Raw genomic sequence first — 18,466 nt, 5'->3', positions numbered from 1 at the left:
CAGAGCAAAAGACAGTGAATAATTTAACATATGGGAAATACCTTATTAGCACTTTGCATGCTCACAGTTATGTCCCGATGGTCATCGTCACTGTCGGCCCTGAATGAACGCTGGATGGGTGTACTGCTGTAGGGAGACGTTTGAACAGCCACTTGGACAACATGGTCACTACCACATTCTGGACAAATCTGACTTTTTCCTGTAAATACACACAAAAAGTATATAGTAAAGGGGACCTGTAAAGTTTTTCCTTATTTTATGTCATAAAAACACTATTACAATGATGCAATCTCATATTAAACGTTGCTAAAAAAATATTCAAATAATGAGGTCAGTATATCTGGATCATGAGAAACTGGGACTGTAGCAGATGGCTGCACATCTTTATAAGATTAATGGTGTGGGCCCCCATAACAGGCCGCACCTATTCTTACATTTCTTGGTGTACCCCTCCACAATAGGCTGCACTTCTTTTAAAGATTACTGGTGAGGCCCTCCACAACAGGCTGTAACTCTTTATAAGCTTATTGGTGAGGCTCTCCAAAACAGGCTAAAGAAGCCCCGGCAACCTGCTGTTCAAGCCTTCTGTTTGCGAGGGGCAGCAAATTTAAGAAAAAGAGTAGGCTTAATGGGAGGGTGTCCTTGAAGAGAAAGGAACTAAAAGGCCTGTTTTCATTCAGTAGATGAATGGAGTAGCTACACCAAGACTCGGTAAAAGATATGACTTTTCTAACCTGTGACTCATGCAGAACTTCTCTTGTAATATCCAAGAGATAGAAATAGGTCCAGTTTAAAAGTTACTGTAACAACTGTATAGAAATCAAGATGTATTGTTTTTTAATCAAGATATGTTGTTACATATTTTTCATGTCAAGATACAAAAAGACAAGGGTTGTATAATAAACCTGTATGAACTTAGGTTTTGTACTCAAGAATAACAGGATGTTTAAAAAAAATCTGAAAACAACAGAGGAGTGACAGAAAACATGCATGGATATGTTTCAGGTCAAAGGAGATTATATTTTATCTGCAAGGAGTGTATTCTGTAACCCACATTCAAACAACTGTCTACGTTCAGACACGTGCAACGTGAAAAAATCTTTTGTTGCCCAAAATGTCAGCAGAACCACAGACTAAGCACACTAACAAAAGGTGTATGGTTCCAAAAAACTCTCCAAGCATTTGTCGAACACAGCCTGTACATGCCCGTGCAGGTCTTAATGTCAGGTTTGGTTGGATTGTGGGTAGGAGGCTGCTGGAATGATGACTATTATCTGCCTCCTGCTGATTACAGAAGTGGGAACTCTTGGCTATGGAATCCACAAGATAACGTGTTTGACGCTTCGAGAGAGGCTGTCTAAAACTAACATTTTGTCTTGTGAAATTATGTAGCTCTACCAGTGGGAAACTGATAGTTGGCAAGTACTCTGAAATCAAATGAATTTGGTACTTGCAATGTGTGGCCTTGTGTCATTTCTGCTTTGGTTTTTATGGTAGCTCAAAACCTGCAGACCCTCATATATTAATCATTAAAAAAATCTGTCTCTTACTATCATAGCATTATTCATTATTTTACTGCATTATTCACCATTTTTATCTTGATAAACATTTTTGGACATTTTTGGCTTAGTTTCCTCCTGACTCACAGACCTTCTGTTTGCAGGGTATAGAAATTTATATGAAAGTTGGCTTAAAGCAGTGATTCTGAAACATTTTGGCCATTCCCTAGATCAGAGTCCAAAAAATAAAGCTTCACACCCACCACCGGATTACTGAATTATTATCATTTATTTATGTTTAAACTGCTCATTTTAGTGCACCTTTATTATATCTTTTTATTGGCTATTATGACCAAAATGGCCTCTTTTTGTTAACAGTGCTTTGTGCCTGTTTGCCTGTGAAAATAAGCAAACCTATAATTTACTCACCACCCATTTTCATTAATAATAAAGAACCAGCCCAGCTGAACTTTAATAACCTGAGGTCAGCACGACAGCAGCAGCAAACTCTTCACCGTTTATTTTTAATTTTTATCATTCAATTTATTGTGTATTTTGACCCTGGTCTTCCACCGATGACGTGCTGTAGCTATGTATCCCACCACTATTGCTTGACCCACAGTTTGAAAAGCACTGGCTAAAAAATAAAGCTTAGGGCTCAAAGAGAACTAAGGGTTATTTTGTTAATCATGCAAAGCTACTCTAGGAGAGTCCAAGAAAAAAATATGGAGCTGGAAATGAGCACAAGATTGTTTTACCTCTTTATAGACCTGTCTGTGCTTTTTTTGGAACGATTTATTTCTCTGTGCAAGACATTTAATCTCTCTTTGTATACAAAAGGTGCTTTATAAATAAAATCTCCTCATCTAGAAACATCTAGTACTTGGCTATTTAAGGATAGTTTAGTTCGTGAGAGTGACCATGATTCATCAGGGATGACTCAGTTTCATGGATGAATCAGAATCAGTGTTGTAGTGTGCATGTCTGCGTGTATGTGTGTGGGCTCCTCTCACATGTGACGATGACAGATTCAGCTATAAACTAAAGCCAGATATCACTTTGCTTTGGCAGTTTTCTATTTTTTTTGTTGTTGTATTTTTTAACAAAAGATTTGTGCCTTAAGTGCATTTTTCCCCATTTCAAAACAGCTCCAAACATCTGGCTAGTGCAAACAGATCAAAAGGTTTTTCTTAAACTCTTCTTGCTGTTTATATATTTTTTCCTCTTCCTCATTTTAACTTTGTGGATGCCAATTTAAAGACAAAACATGCAAAAATACTTAAAGAAAGAATAATATTGATTTTATCTGCCTTGAGTGTTATATATATATATAACACTCACTTTACTGAGTGCCTCTTCCTGTGTCTGTTTATCAACTGTTGACAATGAACGCTGCGGGAACTCACTCTCACCTTTGCTGGCCCACTGTGCCTCTATCAGCTCCTCCCCGTCCTGTTCCTGCACACCTTCTGATAGCATCACAGCTCCTCTCCTCCTCGTTGTTCGTTCACCGGTTTCCTCTTCATCGTCCCCTCCCTGAAGAGTGAATTCTGACCTGCAGCGAAGGCACTGCAGGCAAATGCAGCTGTGACAGAGCTCAGAAACCCGGCGTTGGTTTTCCTCCACCACATTAGACAGTATGTCAGTCAGAGTCTGGTCAGCAAAAAAAAAACTGTTTGTTAACAAGCAGGAAAACCAAGACATTTCTGCTCACTAAACAGTTCTGCAGGAGTCCAAGGTGGTAATAATACATTTTTTACAGCAGTTCAGAGATATACAAGCATTCTCCACACATTCCAGACAATATGAACTTTTTCCTGTAACTACACAAAAAAATTATATAGAAAATTAAAGGGTACCTATAATGCTTTGTGTTATTTTATGTCACAGATATACCGTTACAATAGTGGATTCCCATATCAAACGTGGCAAAAAAAAAAAAAAAAAAATGGGTGGGCAATTTTCCCACAAGGCCACAAGAGAAACTGGGACTGTCGTGGAGGGCTACCTCTTAAGCTTGTGTGGTGCTCCACAACAGGCTGCACCTTATTATTAGACAATATGTCAGTCAGAGCCTGATCAGCAAAATAAATAATAAGAAATAATTCTGGAGGAGAGAAAGGGGGTAATAATACATTTCTGCCTGCAGCATATGATATATACAAGCATTCTCTTTTCTTTTCTTTCTGACAGGCAGTAGACTGCAAACTAAAAACTGAAGTATTTATATAAAATGTCTTAACAGGATAGGAGAACTCAAGAAAATATTAGAATGGGTTTCTATAAACTACTACATTTGACAAACTTCTGAATCTAGCAGCCATTCTTAGTTCTTTCCTTAAGTAGAACCTCAAGGTGCTCGTTTGGTTTTACACTTAACTCAGTTATGTGTGTATTTAAACATACATTACATATTAATTGAACAGCTTTCTGCTTTTAACATTTCATCTGACACAGGTTTTAGATTGTACTGCTGCTGATTGTCGTCAGGTACACAAAGGTAACATGGACTGAGCAGAGGACAGCCTGTGAACATGCCCAGACAACTGCAGCGTGTCCAAGAAGTCAGTGGGTGGGTGTTCTTATTTACGTACATTGCTTCATTGTACGCACCTTGCACGTCATCCGCATTGATGTGTGGGAAAATTGTGTGCTCCATCTGACAGCACAAACAACCACTCCTGGCAACAGAAGTTTGTGTGCATGAATTTAAATGTGTGAGAGTTCTTCAGCTAACCTGCAGTGCTTGCTGAGGGTCATCATCTAACAGGACGTAGCGTCTCCTCCGTTTGTCCTTGCTGATGTAGTCAAAGTAAAGTTCTACAGCTGGAAACTGATTTTCTAAATCCTGAAAGATAGTCAAAGTCATTTATCAAGCTGATAAAAACATTATATTTTCCTTTATAGAGGTAAAGATGTTAGAGATGAAGATGAAGAATCTCCTTTCATACCCCTCGGGTCCACGCAGCCTCAGTTGTTTCCACCTTAGCCAGGCTATCCAGCTCCAGACGACATCTCTCCTGGCCACACTGCATGTCCATCTCAAGCACTAAGCCCTTTTTGATGCACAAGAACACCTCCCTTCTTCCCTTCCTCTGTCCCTGACCTTCACCAAGCCCCTCCTCTTTGTCAGATAAGACACCAACAAGCAGAGGGTGACAAAGGTCCACTACGAAAAAAATAAAAGTAGTAGTCAGAGAAAGCAGATCATAACTGGAGGAGTTTTGTGCTGATTATCCTTCAGAATAACTGCATTATGTTAAGTCGAGCACATATTGAGGTAGATACTGTTTAAGATGTTTCTCAATTTTCAACCTCCCTACCTCCTAAGTCCTCTTCTTCTTCATGATTGGTCTCCCCACTCGCTGCTCTAGCAGACCTGTGGCTCTCTGGACTTGGCTGAGGTGAACTCACTACTCCCTGGCTCATCACCAGTCCATCTACCATGCTGTTATCCAAGGTGGACTCTGTCAGCTGAGGGGTCTGACCACCTTGCAAGGTGGACTCCATTTCCAGGTCTGCATCCACGTCAGAGGCCTCATTTCTGGGTTCGGAGGAAAGAATAGGTGGTGGGAGGACTTCCGGGACCTTGTGGGAAGACGGCGGCGATGGCTGCTGCTGTGGGATAGATGTAGTGGTAGCAGTGATGGTGGTGGTGGTGAGGCCGTTGGAGAGGGTTTGAGAGCAGGAGGTTTGCTGGTTAACAGTGGTGGTGAGCGTTAAGGGTGAAGCTCCATCTAGATGGTGTTCATATCTTAGCCAGTCTTCTCCAAGTTGTTCCCTGAAGCTGGACATGCGTTCAATCTCCTGCTGGTGCTGAAGGACGATGCCTAGAAGAGGAAAAAAAACAGCAAAAAAAAAAAACAAAACAAAAAAACATTCATGCTCGTATCCACCTCTATACTTTTAGTCTTGGACTTTGCATGACTTTTCTTAGTTGAGCATATGCTAAGGTTGTTATTTGATACTTTAGCAATATTTAACAAGAGCATACTCCATTATTACAGTACAAGGTAAATCACAATTTTTGCCTTTATGTAACATGTCAAAACATGTTTTGACAACAAACCCTGTGTGGAGGACAAGGGTCTGGACTCATAATCAGTATCACTGGGTTCGGATATACTGGCCCTCCGCACTTTCACCTTACTCTGAAACAAAAATTGACAATTTTTCAGTAAACATCAGAGAAAAGCACTAACAAAAGCATATAAACACCCAAAAGAGCATCACTTCTACCCTATTTTTCCTTCTGCGAAGGTTTGAGACAACCGCTTCACCGACGGACAGGCTGTCACTTAGCTCCCCCACCCCACTAGATGCTTCCTGGTAACTGTGTTCTGCAGGCATGGTGTAACCTGAAGGCAAAGTCTGCACCTGGACCATCAGCTGCCCTGGTTTTGGCAGAACCTGCAGAGAAGAATACTCCAACTTTACTACCACAAATGATTTTAAGTATTAATTCCACATTTGCTTTTTCAAATACAGTGCAAATAAATGCAGATTATACCTTGCTACAAAGTAAATAAATGTAGCAAGTAGCAACAATTTACACCGCATGAATTTCTGAGTCACTCTGAAGAGAGTCTGCTTTAGTATCAAGCTTTTAAACTGTGAGATGATGAAGTGATGTTAAGAGTGAGACTCACTGATATTTCAGATGAGGACAGTAGGGTGCCATCGAGTTTGAGCTATAAAGAAAGAAAAGAGGGAATGCCTGAAATTTTGGGTGAAAACAAGAAAGGCAATTCTGGGAAGCTTCTGCAGTGCAGTCACTCACACAGAAACACACTGCAGCTCAAACCTTTGTGTGAATAGCAAAGCTGCACTTTGTGACAAATTGAGACTTTTCTTGGAGAACAGATGACCCAGAAGCTACTAGAACTTAAAAACAATACTTTCACATCACATTTCCATCCTTCTTTGGAAATGTAAGGTAAACGTTTAAAGTATATATATGCATAATACATTCAGTTACAATTCTTATCACTTACTCTGGTGTTGGCAGCTTTTGGCGAGAGGTGTCTGACCGTGGAGGTGCGGTGGGTCTTCTGGAAGTACAGTGGGTTTCCCTCCAGATTCAACTGAAAAAAGACAGTACAGTTTGCATTGTTAGCTACTCTCCTATGGAAGAAAAACTCCCAATTTGAGACCAGGAGGCAGAAAATCTTGTGATAAAGCTTGTGATTAAGGCTATATTACATGACTTTAAAGTTTTTTGTGTAAAACCTCACCACTAGATGTCAGTAGACTGCTGATTGAAGTTAACTGAATTCCGTTTTCTTACCCCTCCCAATTCAAGTGCATAATTCTATCTATGGTGGCCGCTATGGCACAAACTGTGTATCTGATATCCCCGTGTTGGTGTTGTTTGTACATCATCTTAATAATGCTGGTCCAGGATCAACATTGCAACCAAGTAATCACATTGTTTTGTTGTCATAGCTTTGCAATGTGGGGAAAAATTGCCTTTGTTTTAAAACTTTCTTCTGGATCAAATGGTAAGCATTTCAACTCTTTTATTAGCATTAGCTAACTTCCTGGCTAATGTTAGCTAAGTGCTCACATGCCACTGGTCAGCTGCGATGTTAATCCTGGACCACTATTGTTATGATGATGATGTAGGATCAACACCAACACAGGGTTATCAAATCGTAAAGACTGTCAGTCCACACTTTACCTCAGCTGTCAATATGTGTATGTGTCTATTTACTCTGGAAGAGGCTGTAAATCTTTGTGAAAAGAGTCTGATACAAGTCGATGAGTCAATGAAGTTTACTTCTATCTGATTAGAGTGATACTGAGGTGAGTTGTTCAAGATATCCTGAACGTTTCTGTCAGTGTTTTTGCTGCTGTTAGCTTCGGTTAGCCTTTGTTAGCTGATGTTAGTGAAACTTTTGTTGATTAGGATGCAACACTGCTGGACTCTGATGCTTAGTGAATAAACTGCCATACAATGACAGGCATAAAGCCTAACATTAGCTGGCATAACATTAGCTTATAACCAGCTGTCATTGTTCATCCAGCTTTCGTCAGCTGTACGGAAATGGGGGGATTTTGCATCTAATCTGTTGCCATTAAGTAACTGTGACAATATCTGGAATAAATAAGCAGGTTTTCGTGTGTTAGGGCCCTGACTTCAGTTGTGCAGGGGCTTGAGGTGAGGAAGAAGAGAATGATATTCTATTAAGATACTGGTGGTGTTGCCTCCTTCCTTCCTGTTTTCAGTTTGTCGGTGGAGGGGACCCCTTCTTAGATGATAAAACACAAAGTATGAACCTTCATATCTAGAGTCTGAAGGTGCATATAAAAATTCAAGTTTGCCTGAACAGCATGGGAATGGCTACGAGTTCTCTCCTTCTTTGGGATGTATGTGGCCAGTCTCTAACCATGTAGATAAAATATGATTAGGCAGAACAGTGACGTCCATCGTATTCAAGATGTTTGTGGCACAAACCAGTGCCGGCGCCTGCGCATTTTTAATGGGCTAAGTCTAAGTTTATAAGAACACATCAGTTTGTTGGAAGACGTAATTACACACTAATCTGTGTATATTGATGAGTACAACTTTATTTTTCTATAACATAAACTCAGAAAATGGCTATTGCACCTTTAAACCATTGTTTAGTTATGCCGCTATAAGCTCAGGCAGCTGGGGGACCTCAAAGTCAACCTCATTAGTATTTTCTAGAGATGTGAGGTAAAATGCCTCCTCTGTATCGCAATGTTACAGACTCTTTCAAAAAAAATAAAAAAAACAAATACTGGATCCTGATCAATTCCAACAGTTTAGCCCAGCCCCACTTTTGTAACGTTTTCATGCAAATCCATCCAGAAATGGTTGAAGAAACCTGCTAACAAGCAGATTTAAAAACAATGAGCCCTAATCGCTTGACCTCACTGGGAGCAGTAACAAAGTATCATGTAAATTTGACCATCTGAGGATAAATGTGTGCATGTGTGCATCTTTACTGTGTTGAGGCAGTGCAGCAGGGAGAGAGGAGCCAGCTGGGAATGCTCCAGCAGGATGTTGTAGGCCAGGTCTAAATGCTGGAGAGAAGACAACTGTTCCACGCCTGTTTTAATGAGAGATGCCAATGATGCAAGTGAATTCAAACTCATGCACAAGTTCAAGAGCACTGGTTTTAAAGGAAAAAAAATGACCAAACATTAAGTTATGTAATTAAATTCTCATGTTCTTTTCCCTTATTAAAAGTGTCTCTGTGTGATGAAGAAAACCATCTTACAAAACAGAGGCGATAAAGTTTGTATATCTTCACGCTGCTTCCTCATCTACCAGCTTCATCACTATTTGGTCTCTTTGCTGAGAAGGTAAATTGGGCTTTAAGAAGAGTACGGGAAGCCTGCGACTGATAACAGTCGTTCCTACCGTTGATGGTTTCCAGTTCGTTGTTCCTGAGGATGAGTGTGACCAGCTTGGCCCTAGCACTCAGACCGAGTGTTGGCGCCCTCTGCAGGCAGTTGTAACCCAGGTTCAAGTGTTCCAGCTCAGTCAGAGCCTGGGCGAAAGCGAAAATGAAGTAAAACAATATTATTGTAAATTGCAGAATAAATAAATAAAGCTTAGATTCCATGTAACCAAATGCTGATAGCAATTCAACCTTTAGGAATTCAGCACACTCCTGAATCTTGTTATGGCTTAGATCCAAAGACTTCAGGACATTCAGTAAACTCTGTAAGATTTGAAGAAGTTGAAGTTGGATAGAAACCTTATGCTTATGAATCAGTAATGACACATTTGTGTATTTGCTTGTCTCACCAGTGACTGGTCAAGGCAAACTATGGAGTTGTAGCTGAAGTTCAGGGTGTGAAGTTCAAGCCACGGTAGCGCTGAGCTCAGATCACCTCCACACAGAGAGAGCAGCTCCTAAAAATGCACATCATATAAATCACTGAGCTTTTTGGTCCTCTCACATTCCCAGAAACCTGCTCATGCTACCAGCTGGGAGTACCTCCAAGGAACTGAGGCTCTTTGAGCAGGTAAAAACCTCCAGCTGGGAGTAAATTCCTCTGAGTCCCTCGAGACAGTGAGGGGGGATTCTCTTCAGCTGGTGAGGAAGAACAAGCAGAGGCGAGTTATAATGTAAAAGACCTGTGTACTTCAAAAAAAAAGCACCTTAAACAACAAGAAGTGAAAGTAGGAAGTATTCACACATTACCTCCAAACACTTCAGAGACTTGAAAGGGAAAATTTTTAACACAGACTCGAGCCTCACACCCAGCGGGTTGATGAGCTGCAAACACACAGCGAGTCAGAAATGAGTTGGCAGGGCCAACTTTTTGGGACTCAATGTGAAAGAACCAAGTTCTGGGTTAAAACCAACCTTGAGGGAAACGGTCTTCTGCAGGATGTCAAACAGGAACTGCAGCTGCAGCAGGGAAGCGGTGTCAGCTGGGTGGGAGGGCAGTGCGAGGAACCCGTGTTGCTGGCTCCGGGATAGCAAGTACTGCTCAAACAGCCTTGTGAGCTGCTGCAAGGTGGAGGCAGGCAGGGTCAGCGTGCTGCTGCCGTCCAGCACCACGTCACCTGAAGGGTGAAAGCGAGCATTCATGCTTAAAGTAATCAGCCAGATTTGACTCACAAGTGACAAGTTAGTCAGCTACAGAATGAATGAGTAGCTCCAATGCAGTGCTACAGATTTGGACGCATCCACCTGAATAGTGCTGGGCGATATGACGATATATATCGTGTGGACGATAGAAAAGTGTCTATCGTGCCATTTGTCTTCTATCGTTTCTATCGTTTCTAACCCTAATTTTATAAATTATTACATAAAATATATCATTAATCGTTTACAACCGGTCGGAGCAGGCACACTCCGTTTTCCCTAACTATTTTTAAATCCCTGTAGAACTGGAACCACGTAAGGTAGCACAATAATTTTATTTTTATTTTTTGCATATGAAACCGTAGGAGTTGTACTTACATCTTATTCCATTAGCTTGCCCTAGGTCACGGTTTCCTTCCACATATAGCTTTGCAAAAATTGCATAAAAAGCACTTGCAGCAACAAAAACATAATATTCCAGAAACAGGCTTTGCCGATCCGATCAGCTGTTCATAACACTTCCTACTTGGAATATAAGTCAGCACAACTATCGCATGTCCTCCATTACCTGCCCGAAACCGGAAGTGACGTCATTTTCGCGGAAAATGTAGTTTTTTAGCTTCAAAGCCTATGTTGAAGTTAAAAGTCATGTTTGACTTTATGCTTTTCTGTATCGTTTCTGGGATGCTTAGAAGTCAAATTACACTGTTGGAAATAGTTTATTTTGATGCACATGCTGTGTTCTTGCAAATTTGCATTTATTTATTTTCATTTTTCCTGTAGTGTATATAAAAATTAGTGTAAATCAAAAATAAAACTATGAAGACACTCAAAATAAATTTCTCGTGGTTGGAAACTATTTTGTGCAACTTTTTTGTATTTACAGTTTTGAGGGATAAGCCTCTTAAATTTCTCTAACTAGAAATATATCTAAAAAACAAAACAAAAACGATTTTCAATTTTTTTGTAGTTTATTGCACTTTTTTGCAATTTATGTAGTTACTATGGACTTAATGCATACACATTATTAAAATTTGGGCTATAACGGTTGTATTGATGTATAGCAACTTGAAATGCTCCCACAAATGGCACTACAGCATGTAAAATGTAAAGATAAGCTCTGGCGGACTTGGTTCTATGGTAGGTCTTAAAGGGTTAAATAGCCTGTGGCAAATATATTAGTGTGGTCTTCTCACTATACATACTCTTAACTTTATGCAAGAGAAAATAAAGTATAAAAAAATGATATTTTTTGCAAAGAAACTCCGTCTTGTGGTTTTGCGACATGGTGCTGCTTTACGTGCACCCGGATTTGCAACATGCTTTACGGTAACTCAAAACAAAGACTGCACCCTCTCCACTCGCTGTTTACAGACTGCATACTTTCCAGATGACCACAGGTCAGGTGGTATATCGTGATATATATCGTTATCGTGATATAAAAGAATTCATATCGTGATAAATATTTTTTCCATATCGCCCAGCACTACACCTGAATATTATTGTTGTTGGATGTCAGTGGAGCTCAGTAATTTAGGTAGCTATGCCTCTTTTTCACCAACTTCTACTCAGCGCGACTCAGTTTTTAAGGTTTTCCATTAGGTGGTAGTAGCTGGTACCACATACTTTTTAGTATCACTTTGGCCCCGGTTCTAAGCGAGCCAATCTGAGCCAAAAATGTGACATCAACGGACGGCATGCCGCTAATCGGCCAGGCAGTGACTACACTGAAAGAGACACCAGTGCGACTCCTTCCCAAGAATCAAACCTGCCATTTTTTAAACCTGGTAACAAGGGAAGTGTTTACACACACCTCCCACCAAAACCTTCACTTGCTGTGTTGTGTTTGTGGCGCATACTACTGAGGTCTTCGGATGTTCGGGCAGCCTTGCTGTAACGACCCCACCCACATTGAGATGGTACTTGTAACTGAAAAATGCAGAAATTGTGCAGAGTAGGTGCCAGTGGAAAAAAGGCTTTAGTGATCACAAACTTGGCAAATGGCTGAGAGTGTGTTAGAGACACAAAAAATCATAAACAAACTATTAAACTGTTGTTAGTGGTCTGATGTCAGCTAAATAATTTGCATTTCTGAAAATGAATCATTATCAGTGAACTATTAACACCACTCTCATTCATGTATTTAGTTCATATTGGAGAGTTCTGTGGACAGGAGGAACCTCAGAATAGCATCCCTGCTGTTTGGTGATGATGTGGTTCTGTTGGCTTCATCAGTGCATGACCATCAGCATGCACTGGAGCGGTTTGCAGCCGAGCATGAAACCGCTGAGATGGGAGCCAGCGACTCTGAGTCTGAGGAAGCGGTTCACTGCTGGGAAAACAGTGCAATGCTCTCTTTGGGTTGGGAAAGAGAGGCAGCCTCAAGGCGAGTGAGTTCAAATATCATGGGATCTCATTCACGAGTGTTGGGAAGCTCGACGGACGGTTTAGCGCGGCGTCAGCAGAAACCCGGCTGTTAAACCAGGCCGTTGTGGTGAAGACAGTTTCGATTTACTGATCCATCTACATCCACAACCTTCACCTGTGGTCATGACTTCTGGGTAACAACCAAAAGAGTAAGGCAGTGAATACACCCTTTACCTGGACTGTGCCTTAGAGGTGAGGTAATGACTTAGGCCCGGGGCACAGAATCGGCACAGCAGAGGCTCCACTGGACAGTTGAGAAAAAAGTGAAGGAGGGCATAAAAGTTTTTGTTCTACTGATAAAAACCTCCCACATGGACATTCAGAAATTAACTAATAGATAAACATTTAAATGACAGAAAAGATTATTTAAATTTAGCACTATCTGCTCCAGGAACTTCTTTTTACAGTGGGCCCACAGTAAAAATTAGCTTGATGCAATTTTTACTGAAAATCACAGAAAATGAAAAGCACAGAAAATGATTTCCTATTTTCTATGAATTAACGAAAACTTTGTTTTATAATTACAGGACAGTCTCAGCGATGAGCAACTAAATCTTGTTCTGAAACTTTACACATTTATTTCTTACAATTTAAGCACACAGTGCTTATTGACAGATTTCTTTCATTTAAAAGAAACCCTTTATCGTGCATGGTTAAATCTGTAGTTCAACTTTAAATTAAGAAAAAGGGGAGCTTCACAGGTCTGTCCCACTTGAGGTTAAAACGATCTATATGTGGACTGTGATGTAAAAGGAGTTTGACATCCCTGATCTAGAGGACTCTCAGAGCAGAGCTGCTGCTCTTGCCAGCTGAGTTGCTCCAGGCATCTGGTTAAAAGGCTGTTTTTTCTGTTTGTTTGTTTTTTTTAGATGTCTCCCTTTAGAGGTTTTTCAGGCATGCCCAACTGGGAGGACACCCCAGGGTAGACCCAGAGGAACTGGGAACGCCTCTGGATCCCCCAGGAGGGACTCGAAAGTATGGCTGCTGTGAATGTGACCCAGCATCAGATAAGTGGAAGACAATAGATGGATGGTTGATTTCTCTCAATAATATAACACCCCCTTTCAAATAACTCCTCAGACAAATTAAAAGGAAAACATTATCTGTAAACAGACTGTAAAACCCCCTACATTATTAATGAATAGGGGATTAGGCTGGCTCAGTTATTATCCCATACATCGTCTGTTGAAATAGCTTAAAGCGCAATCAGATTTTTTTGGGGGGGGTTGAAGGCTGTTAGATTATTATGTTTCCTCACAGAGCGAACCTGGATGGCCCTGAACCTGTCAACGTGAGTAAACCGCCTCATGATCCTGTGTCATGCTGCTGTTTTTGGACGGGTCTTGTACGTAAAGGGAACAGTGTCACACTGGCACATACCGTTATTTCGGAGAAGCGTGGCCAAGCTATGTACGAGAGGAGAGTGGCCCGTCTGAGGTGCAGCCATCCTGTAAGAATTCAAGAAAGAGTCCTGAGGACACAACTCACGGAAATTAAAAACAGAAAAGCTTGTCTTGCACGCGTTCAGTACGTTTCGTGCTGTTGTTTCAGCGGATTTGATAAAAACAAAAGACGACTACAGACAACTATACCACAGCCTCGGTTTTTCCGTGTTATTGTAGTTAGCGTTCAAAGCTTTAGAGACACGCTAACTGACATAGGCATTCAAAACTCTGCTATTGCTAGCAGTTAGCTCGGCTAAAGTATCCCGATAAGTAAGCAAAACGACATACCTGTGCAATGACAGCCGACAGCCGGATTGCTAACATCAAGGTGTTACTTATAGTAGAGCATATTAATTTTGGCGCACAAAGAAACGCCACGTTATGGTGCTCATTTGTTATTGTGGCAATACAGCGCAGAGTGATGTTGACATTTTTTACCTCCGTCACATGACGGAACTGAAAGCGTGTACGGTAGCCTCGTTATACCAAAAAGTATGACTCTTACGCGCCCATTAATAATAAAGTTTCTTCTTTTTTTAAATCGTTCTTCTTCTTTCTGCTTCTTCTTCTTCTTCTTCTTCTTAATATTATTATTATTCATAATAATAGTAAAAATCCTCACAGTTTGAATAAAGGCACACATTAAAGATAAATATAAATGTCGCCGCATACAGGCATACAGTCAAACATTCAGTTCAAGGTTATTATACTAAAATTAAACAAACATAAACTAAAACTAGATGTGCAAAAATTGTTGTTAACTGAAATAAAAATAAAAAAGTGGCCTTTAAAAAATAATAAAAATTAACTGAGATGATTTTTGTAAAATGTGAAAATTAACTAAAACTTTAAAAATCTATTTAGAGAAAGGAAATATCATTAGTTTTCCTCTTTGTCAGTTTGGTAAAGTTTGTTATTACAGCTTGCCTGATGAGGCTTTGATGACCTGATACTGATGTCTGCAAGACTTAGAGTACTGGCTTCAAAAAGTGGTGCTTTTTTATTTTAATATCTGTGCAGATTTTCCTGAATCTTGACTTCAGCATATGTCCTCTATATAGTATTAACTGAAATTAATAAAAAAATAACATTTTTAAACAATAAAAACTAAACTAAAATGAGCAAACCTGATCAGGAAACTGACTGAATCTGAATTTTAAAAACAAGAAAACAAAAATAAAACTGATTTAAGAAAATACAAAAGTATAATAGCTCTTTTATGATCTTACAATAATTCAAAAATACATATTTTTATACATATATAAGATGTAAACTATGGCCAAAAAATATTGAAAGAACGATTAAGACAGAGCAAGCCTATAAAATGAATAAGCAGTTCTTTACGTTCTACTTAAAAGGCACAAAAATAGAAACAGACATGTAGAAATGCATAAGAACTTTTTTTTAAAAGAGATTTTCTACTTTTTCATCAATAAAAAATTCTGTCATGTGCTAAAACATTTCTGGACATGATGTATAGTTGAAATTTAAACGTCTGTGGCCACTGGGTGGAGCACTTGCAGCAAAGAGGCTAGATTCCATATGATGGTCTGTATTAAATACAAATAAATACAAAACTGCAAACAGCGAGGATATATACAACTTTCAGATGTCAAAACCATAGAAAATGAGCATCTGTGCGTAAGTAGCTGTATATACTATATGTGTTTTAACTTTGTGCTTGAAAACCAAAAGCAAATAAAAAATTTTTAAAAAATATACATAAAGTTAATTCGATGAAGTCAGGCAGAAGTGTTGCAAATCTTACATGGACCCTTCAAAGGTCATGCACAAAAGACTTTTTCTGGCTTCTTCCCTTTAAAAGCCCATATAATAAGACACAGATCCTGTGGTAGCTGCGGTTTTACAGCTGCTGGCAGGTGTTGGTCCAATCAGATTCCAGCCATGGCAACCAATAAAAAACAGAGTTCGATGGGTGTCCAAGAGGCAACATTTGAGCTTGCACTGCAAAAAATGCACAACATCTCCTCATATCAAAACAGACCAGATTAAGTTGAACTGAATTTGTGGTGAACCAACATGAGCTTGATTTTAGCAGGTAGGTCAACTATAATAGAAAGAAGAATATAAATCTGAATATAATCAAGAATACTGTGAAGGTTTACAAGACAATCACGTCCATGTACAGTGATTACATCAGCATGTAACCAGGTGACAAGCTTTAACCTCTGTACACTTAACTGATCTAAACCAGGAAAGCAGTTTTCAGCAGCCCTTTTGTTTTATTGGGTAACACTTTTGGCTTCATAACAGATACTTTACAATGATTTGCATGAGCAAATAAAGCAGGAACTTTCCTAATTTGCACATGCATCACTTGTTGCTAGGCAGCAAACAAACATAGTCTCTCTCTCTCTCACACACACACACACACACACACACACACACACACACACACACACACACACACACACACACACACAAGCATTTTTCCATTTGGGACTTGTGAAGCGAACATTTCCATGTAAGGATTTATGCTCTGTAATTTGGTAAACATTTCCATTCAGTAAGATGCTGCACGTTTCACCCGCTTAAGAGACCTGAGTGCATATTCAGTTAACCCCTTAGTCCCAAAGTTTTATTTATTTATTCATTTTTCTTTTCACCTAAAAAAAATAGAATCCAAAGTGAGATTTGCACAAATGCTAATAATTTTACTTTGGCCAAATAAAAAAAAAAAACCCTGTACCGCAGAGAATAAATGAAAGCCTCATGGCCGTGATTCAGTGACACTGATGTTATCAAACATGTTTTCAAACCTCCAGGTGGTAACCCTTCTAAATTTCATACAGCAGAAATGAAGTACAATACATTCCACATGCAGTTTAGTCATAGTGCTACTAGAGGTCAGCATCAGCAAACCTTTGAACCTTTACATAATGTATGAAGTGGATCACCTTCATCTGGGAGGAAGAGGTTACCCATGCATGCATGTCTACTAGTTTTGAAAGTTTATTACAATATGAAGTCATAATCCAGCTGCGTGTGACCTTGGTAACTCCCACTAACCCCACTAATAGGATGATATATTATTTTCCTAACTCCCTGCTCATTGCTTTTACTTATCCAATCAGTAATCCAAGTAAAGGGAAACCTTATTTAAGACATTAAACAGTGCACTCATTCATTGTCAAAGTGTAAAAAATGGACTTGTTTTCACTGATAAGATGCCAGGAGAGTCCAATAACCTTAGTAAACTCGGTTTTATTCTTATTTGTTTAACTGACAATGCATTTTGAAATTAGAGATGACTGTGAAGTAACAGGCTTGCAGTGAGGCCTAGCAGTGTAAAATTAACAAAATACATCATATTAATTGGTAAGATAGTGATTCATCCCTCCACTGGCTAGATAGGAGTTTGAATAATTCATCAACAATGAGAGATTCTTTTCAAGATAAATGGAACTCTATTGGCTTATTCAAATGAGGAATTTTTACTTTTAATTAGGTATTTATGTGCTTTAAGTGCTATTAAAGCATATACATTTTTCATCTAATATATCGGCAATGACCTCACCGATAGACTCAAGAGCCTTGTCATCAGCAACACCTCTCATGTTCAAATGTGTTCATTTTAATTCATTTTTAATGTGATCTGAACTACTTCCAGATTACTGTTTTCTCAAACAAAAATTCTGCTAACAGTTTGAACTGTTCAGCTATATTTACTGGCTTACTCTTTCAGTAATTCATGTACTATTTTTGTCTGCAACTCTGTTCAGATTATCTTTAAGCAGTTTATTCATGATTTGACTAAATCTAGTCATGCGAGAGTTTAGTTAGATTTTTCTAATGTTTTGGCCATAATTCTAGCCAGCTGTTTATCAGGTCTAATCATTTTATTTCTTTATATTGTTTGCAAATTCTATTAGAAACATTTTTTAAACTCATTTGCCTATTGCGTACTTACCTATTACTTACTTAGCTACTACTGGCATATTATTTACCTACGTATTACTTACCTAGTACTTTCTTATCTAGTATTTACTTACCTATTATTGGCCTAGAACAGTCTTACCTATTATTTACCTGTTCCTTACTTACCTATTATTTACTCATGTATTCAAATAATAATGTTTTGCTGTATAACTATTATTTATTTATTATTCAAGTGCCCCCTGGGGTGATTGTATCCATTTCCGGGATGACCTCTTACATAAAGAACTCCCTCTGTATACAGACTGAAGCACACAGCACATCAGTGATCCCATATTTTTCTCTATAAATGTAGAATTTATCCAGAGTTTTTTTTTTTTTTTAATAATTCCATGGGGAGGAATTTAAGTAACTGACCTTGGTGGGGATCACTTTGCACACAGGGGCAGATACTGTGGCGTGTTAGGCCTATTAGCTGGTGACCATCCCAGACACATTACCGGCTTTCTCCCCCACTGCTTTTCCATCCATGGTTTTTGTAAAATGACATATGAGGTTCTATGTGCAAACAGCCTTTTGGGCATCCCCCTAACTCACACCCCCGAGATATAAAGCAGCTTCAAATGTG

General features: G+C 39.3%; 1 protein-coding gene across 3 annotated transcripts in view; it reads right to left on the bottom strand.

Moving 5' to 3' along the window:
• stk11ip (serine/threonine kinase 11 interacting protein) overlaps positions 1 to 14,456 on the bottom strand; it is a 39,064-nt gene extending 24,608 nt beyond the window's left edge. For all 3 annotated transcript variants that reach the window (XM_063466949.1, XM_063466950.1, XM_063466951.1), the window contains exons 1-18: positions 14,230 to 14,456; positions 13,877 to 13,944; positions 9,845 to 10,047; positions 9,680 to 9,754; positions 9,473 to 9,568; positions 9,280 to 9,387; positions 9,122 to 9,193; positions 8,890 to 9,019; positions 8,472 to 8,575; positions 6,494 to 6,583; positions 6,149 to 6,190; positions 5,739 to 5,909; positions 5,569 to 5,650; positions 4,823 to 5,329; positions 4,451 to 4,668; positions 4,237 to 4,347; positions 2,912 to 3,152; positions 42 to 199 (exon numbers count right to left, since the gene is read on the bottom strand). In XM_063466949.1, the coding sequence (XP_063323019.1) occupies positions 42 to 199; positions 2,912 to 3,152; positions 4,237 to 4,347; positions 4,451 to 4,668; positions 4,823 to 5,329; positions 5,569 to 5,650; positions 5,739 to 5,909; positions 6,149 to 6,190; positions 6,494 to 6,583; positions 8,472 to 8,575; positions 8,890 to 9,019; positions 9,122 to 9,193; positions 9,280 to 9,387; positions 9,473 to 9,568; positions 9,680 to 9,754; positions 9,845 to 10,047; positions 13,877 to 13,943 (2,475 nt within the window). In that variant the 5' untranslated portion in view covers position 13,944; positions 14,230 to 14,456. The remainder of the gene's footprint in view (positions 1 to 41; positions 200 to 2,911; positions 3,153 to 4,236; positions 4,348 to 4,450; positions 4,669 to 4,822; positions 5,330 to 5,568; positions 5,651 to 5,738; positions 5,910 to 6,148; positions 6,191 to 6,493; positions 6,584 to 8,471; positions 8,576 to 8,889; positions 9,020 to 9,121; positions 9,194 to 9,279; positions 9,388 to 9,472; positions 9,569 to 9,679; positions 9,755 to 9,844; positions 10,048 to 13,876; positions 13,945 to 14,229) is intronic.
• Between the last annotated feature and the right edge of the window lie 4,010 nt (positions 14,457 to 18,466).

This window comes from Pelmatolapia mariae, linkage group LG23 (genome assembly GCF_036321145.2).
Source record: "Pelmatolapia mariae isolate MD_Pm_ZW linkage group LG23, Pm_UMD_F_2, whole genome shotgun sequence".
Taxonomy (NCBI): Eukaryota; Metazoa; Chordata; class Actinopteri; order Cichliformes; family Cichlidae; genus Pelmatolapia; species Pelmatolapia mariae.
The sequence above is the reverse complement of the archived record's forward strand: the minus strand, read 5'-3'. Positions and strand labels throughout refer to the sequence as shown.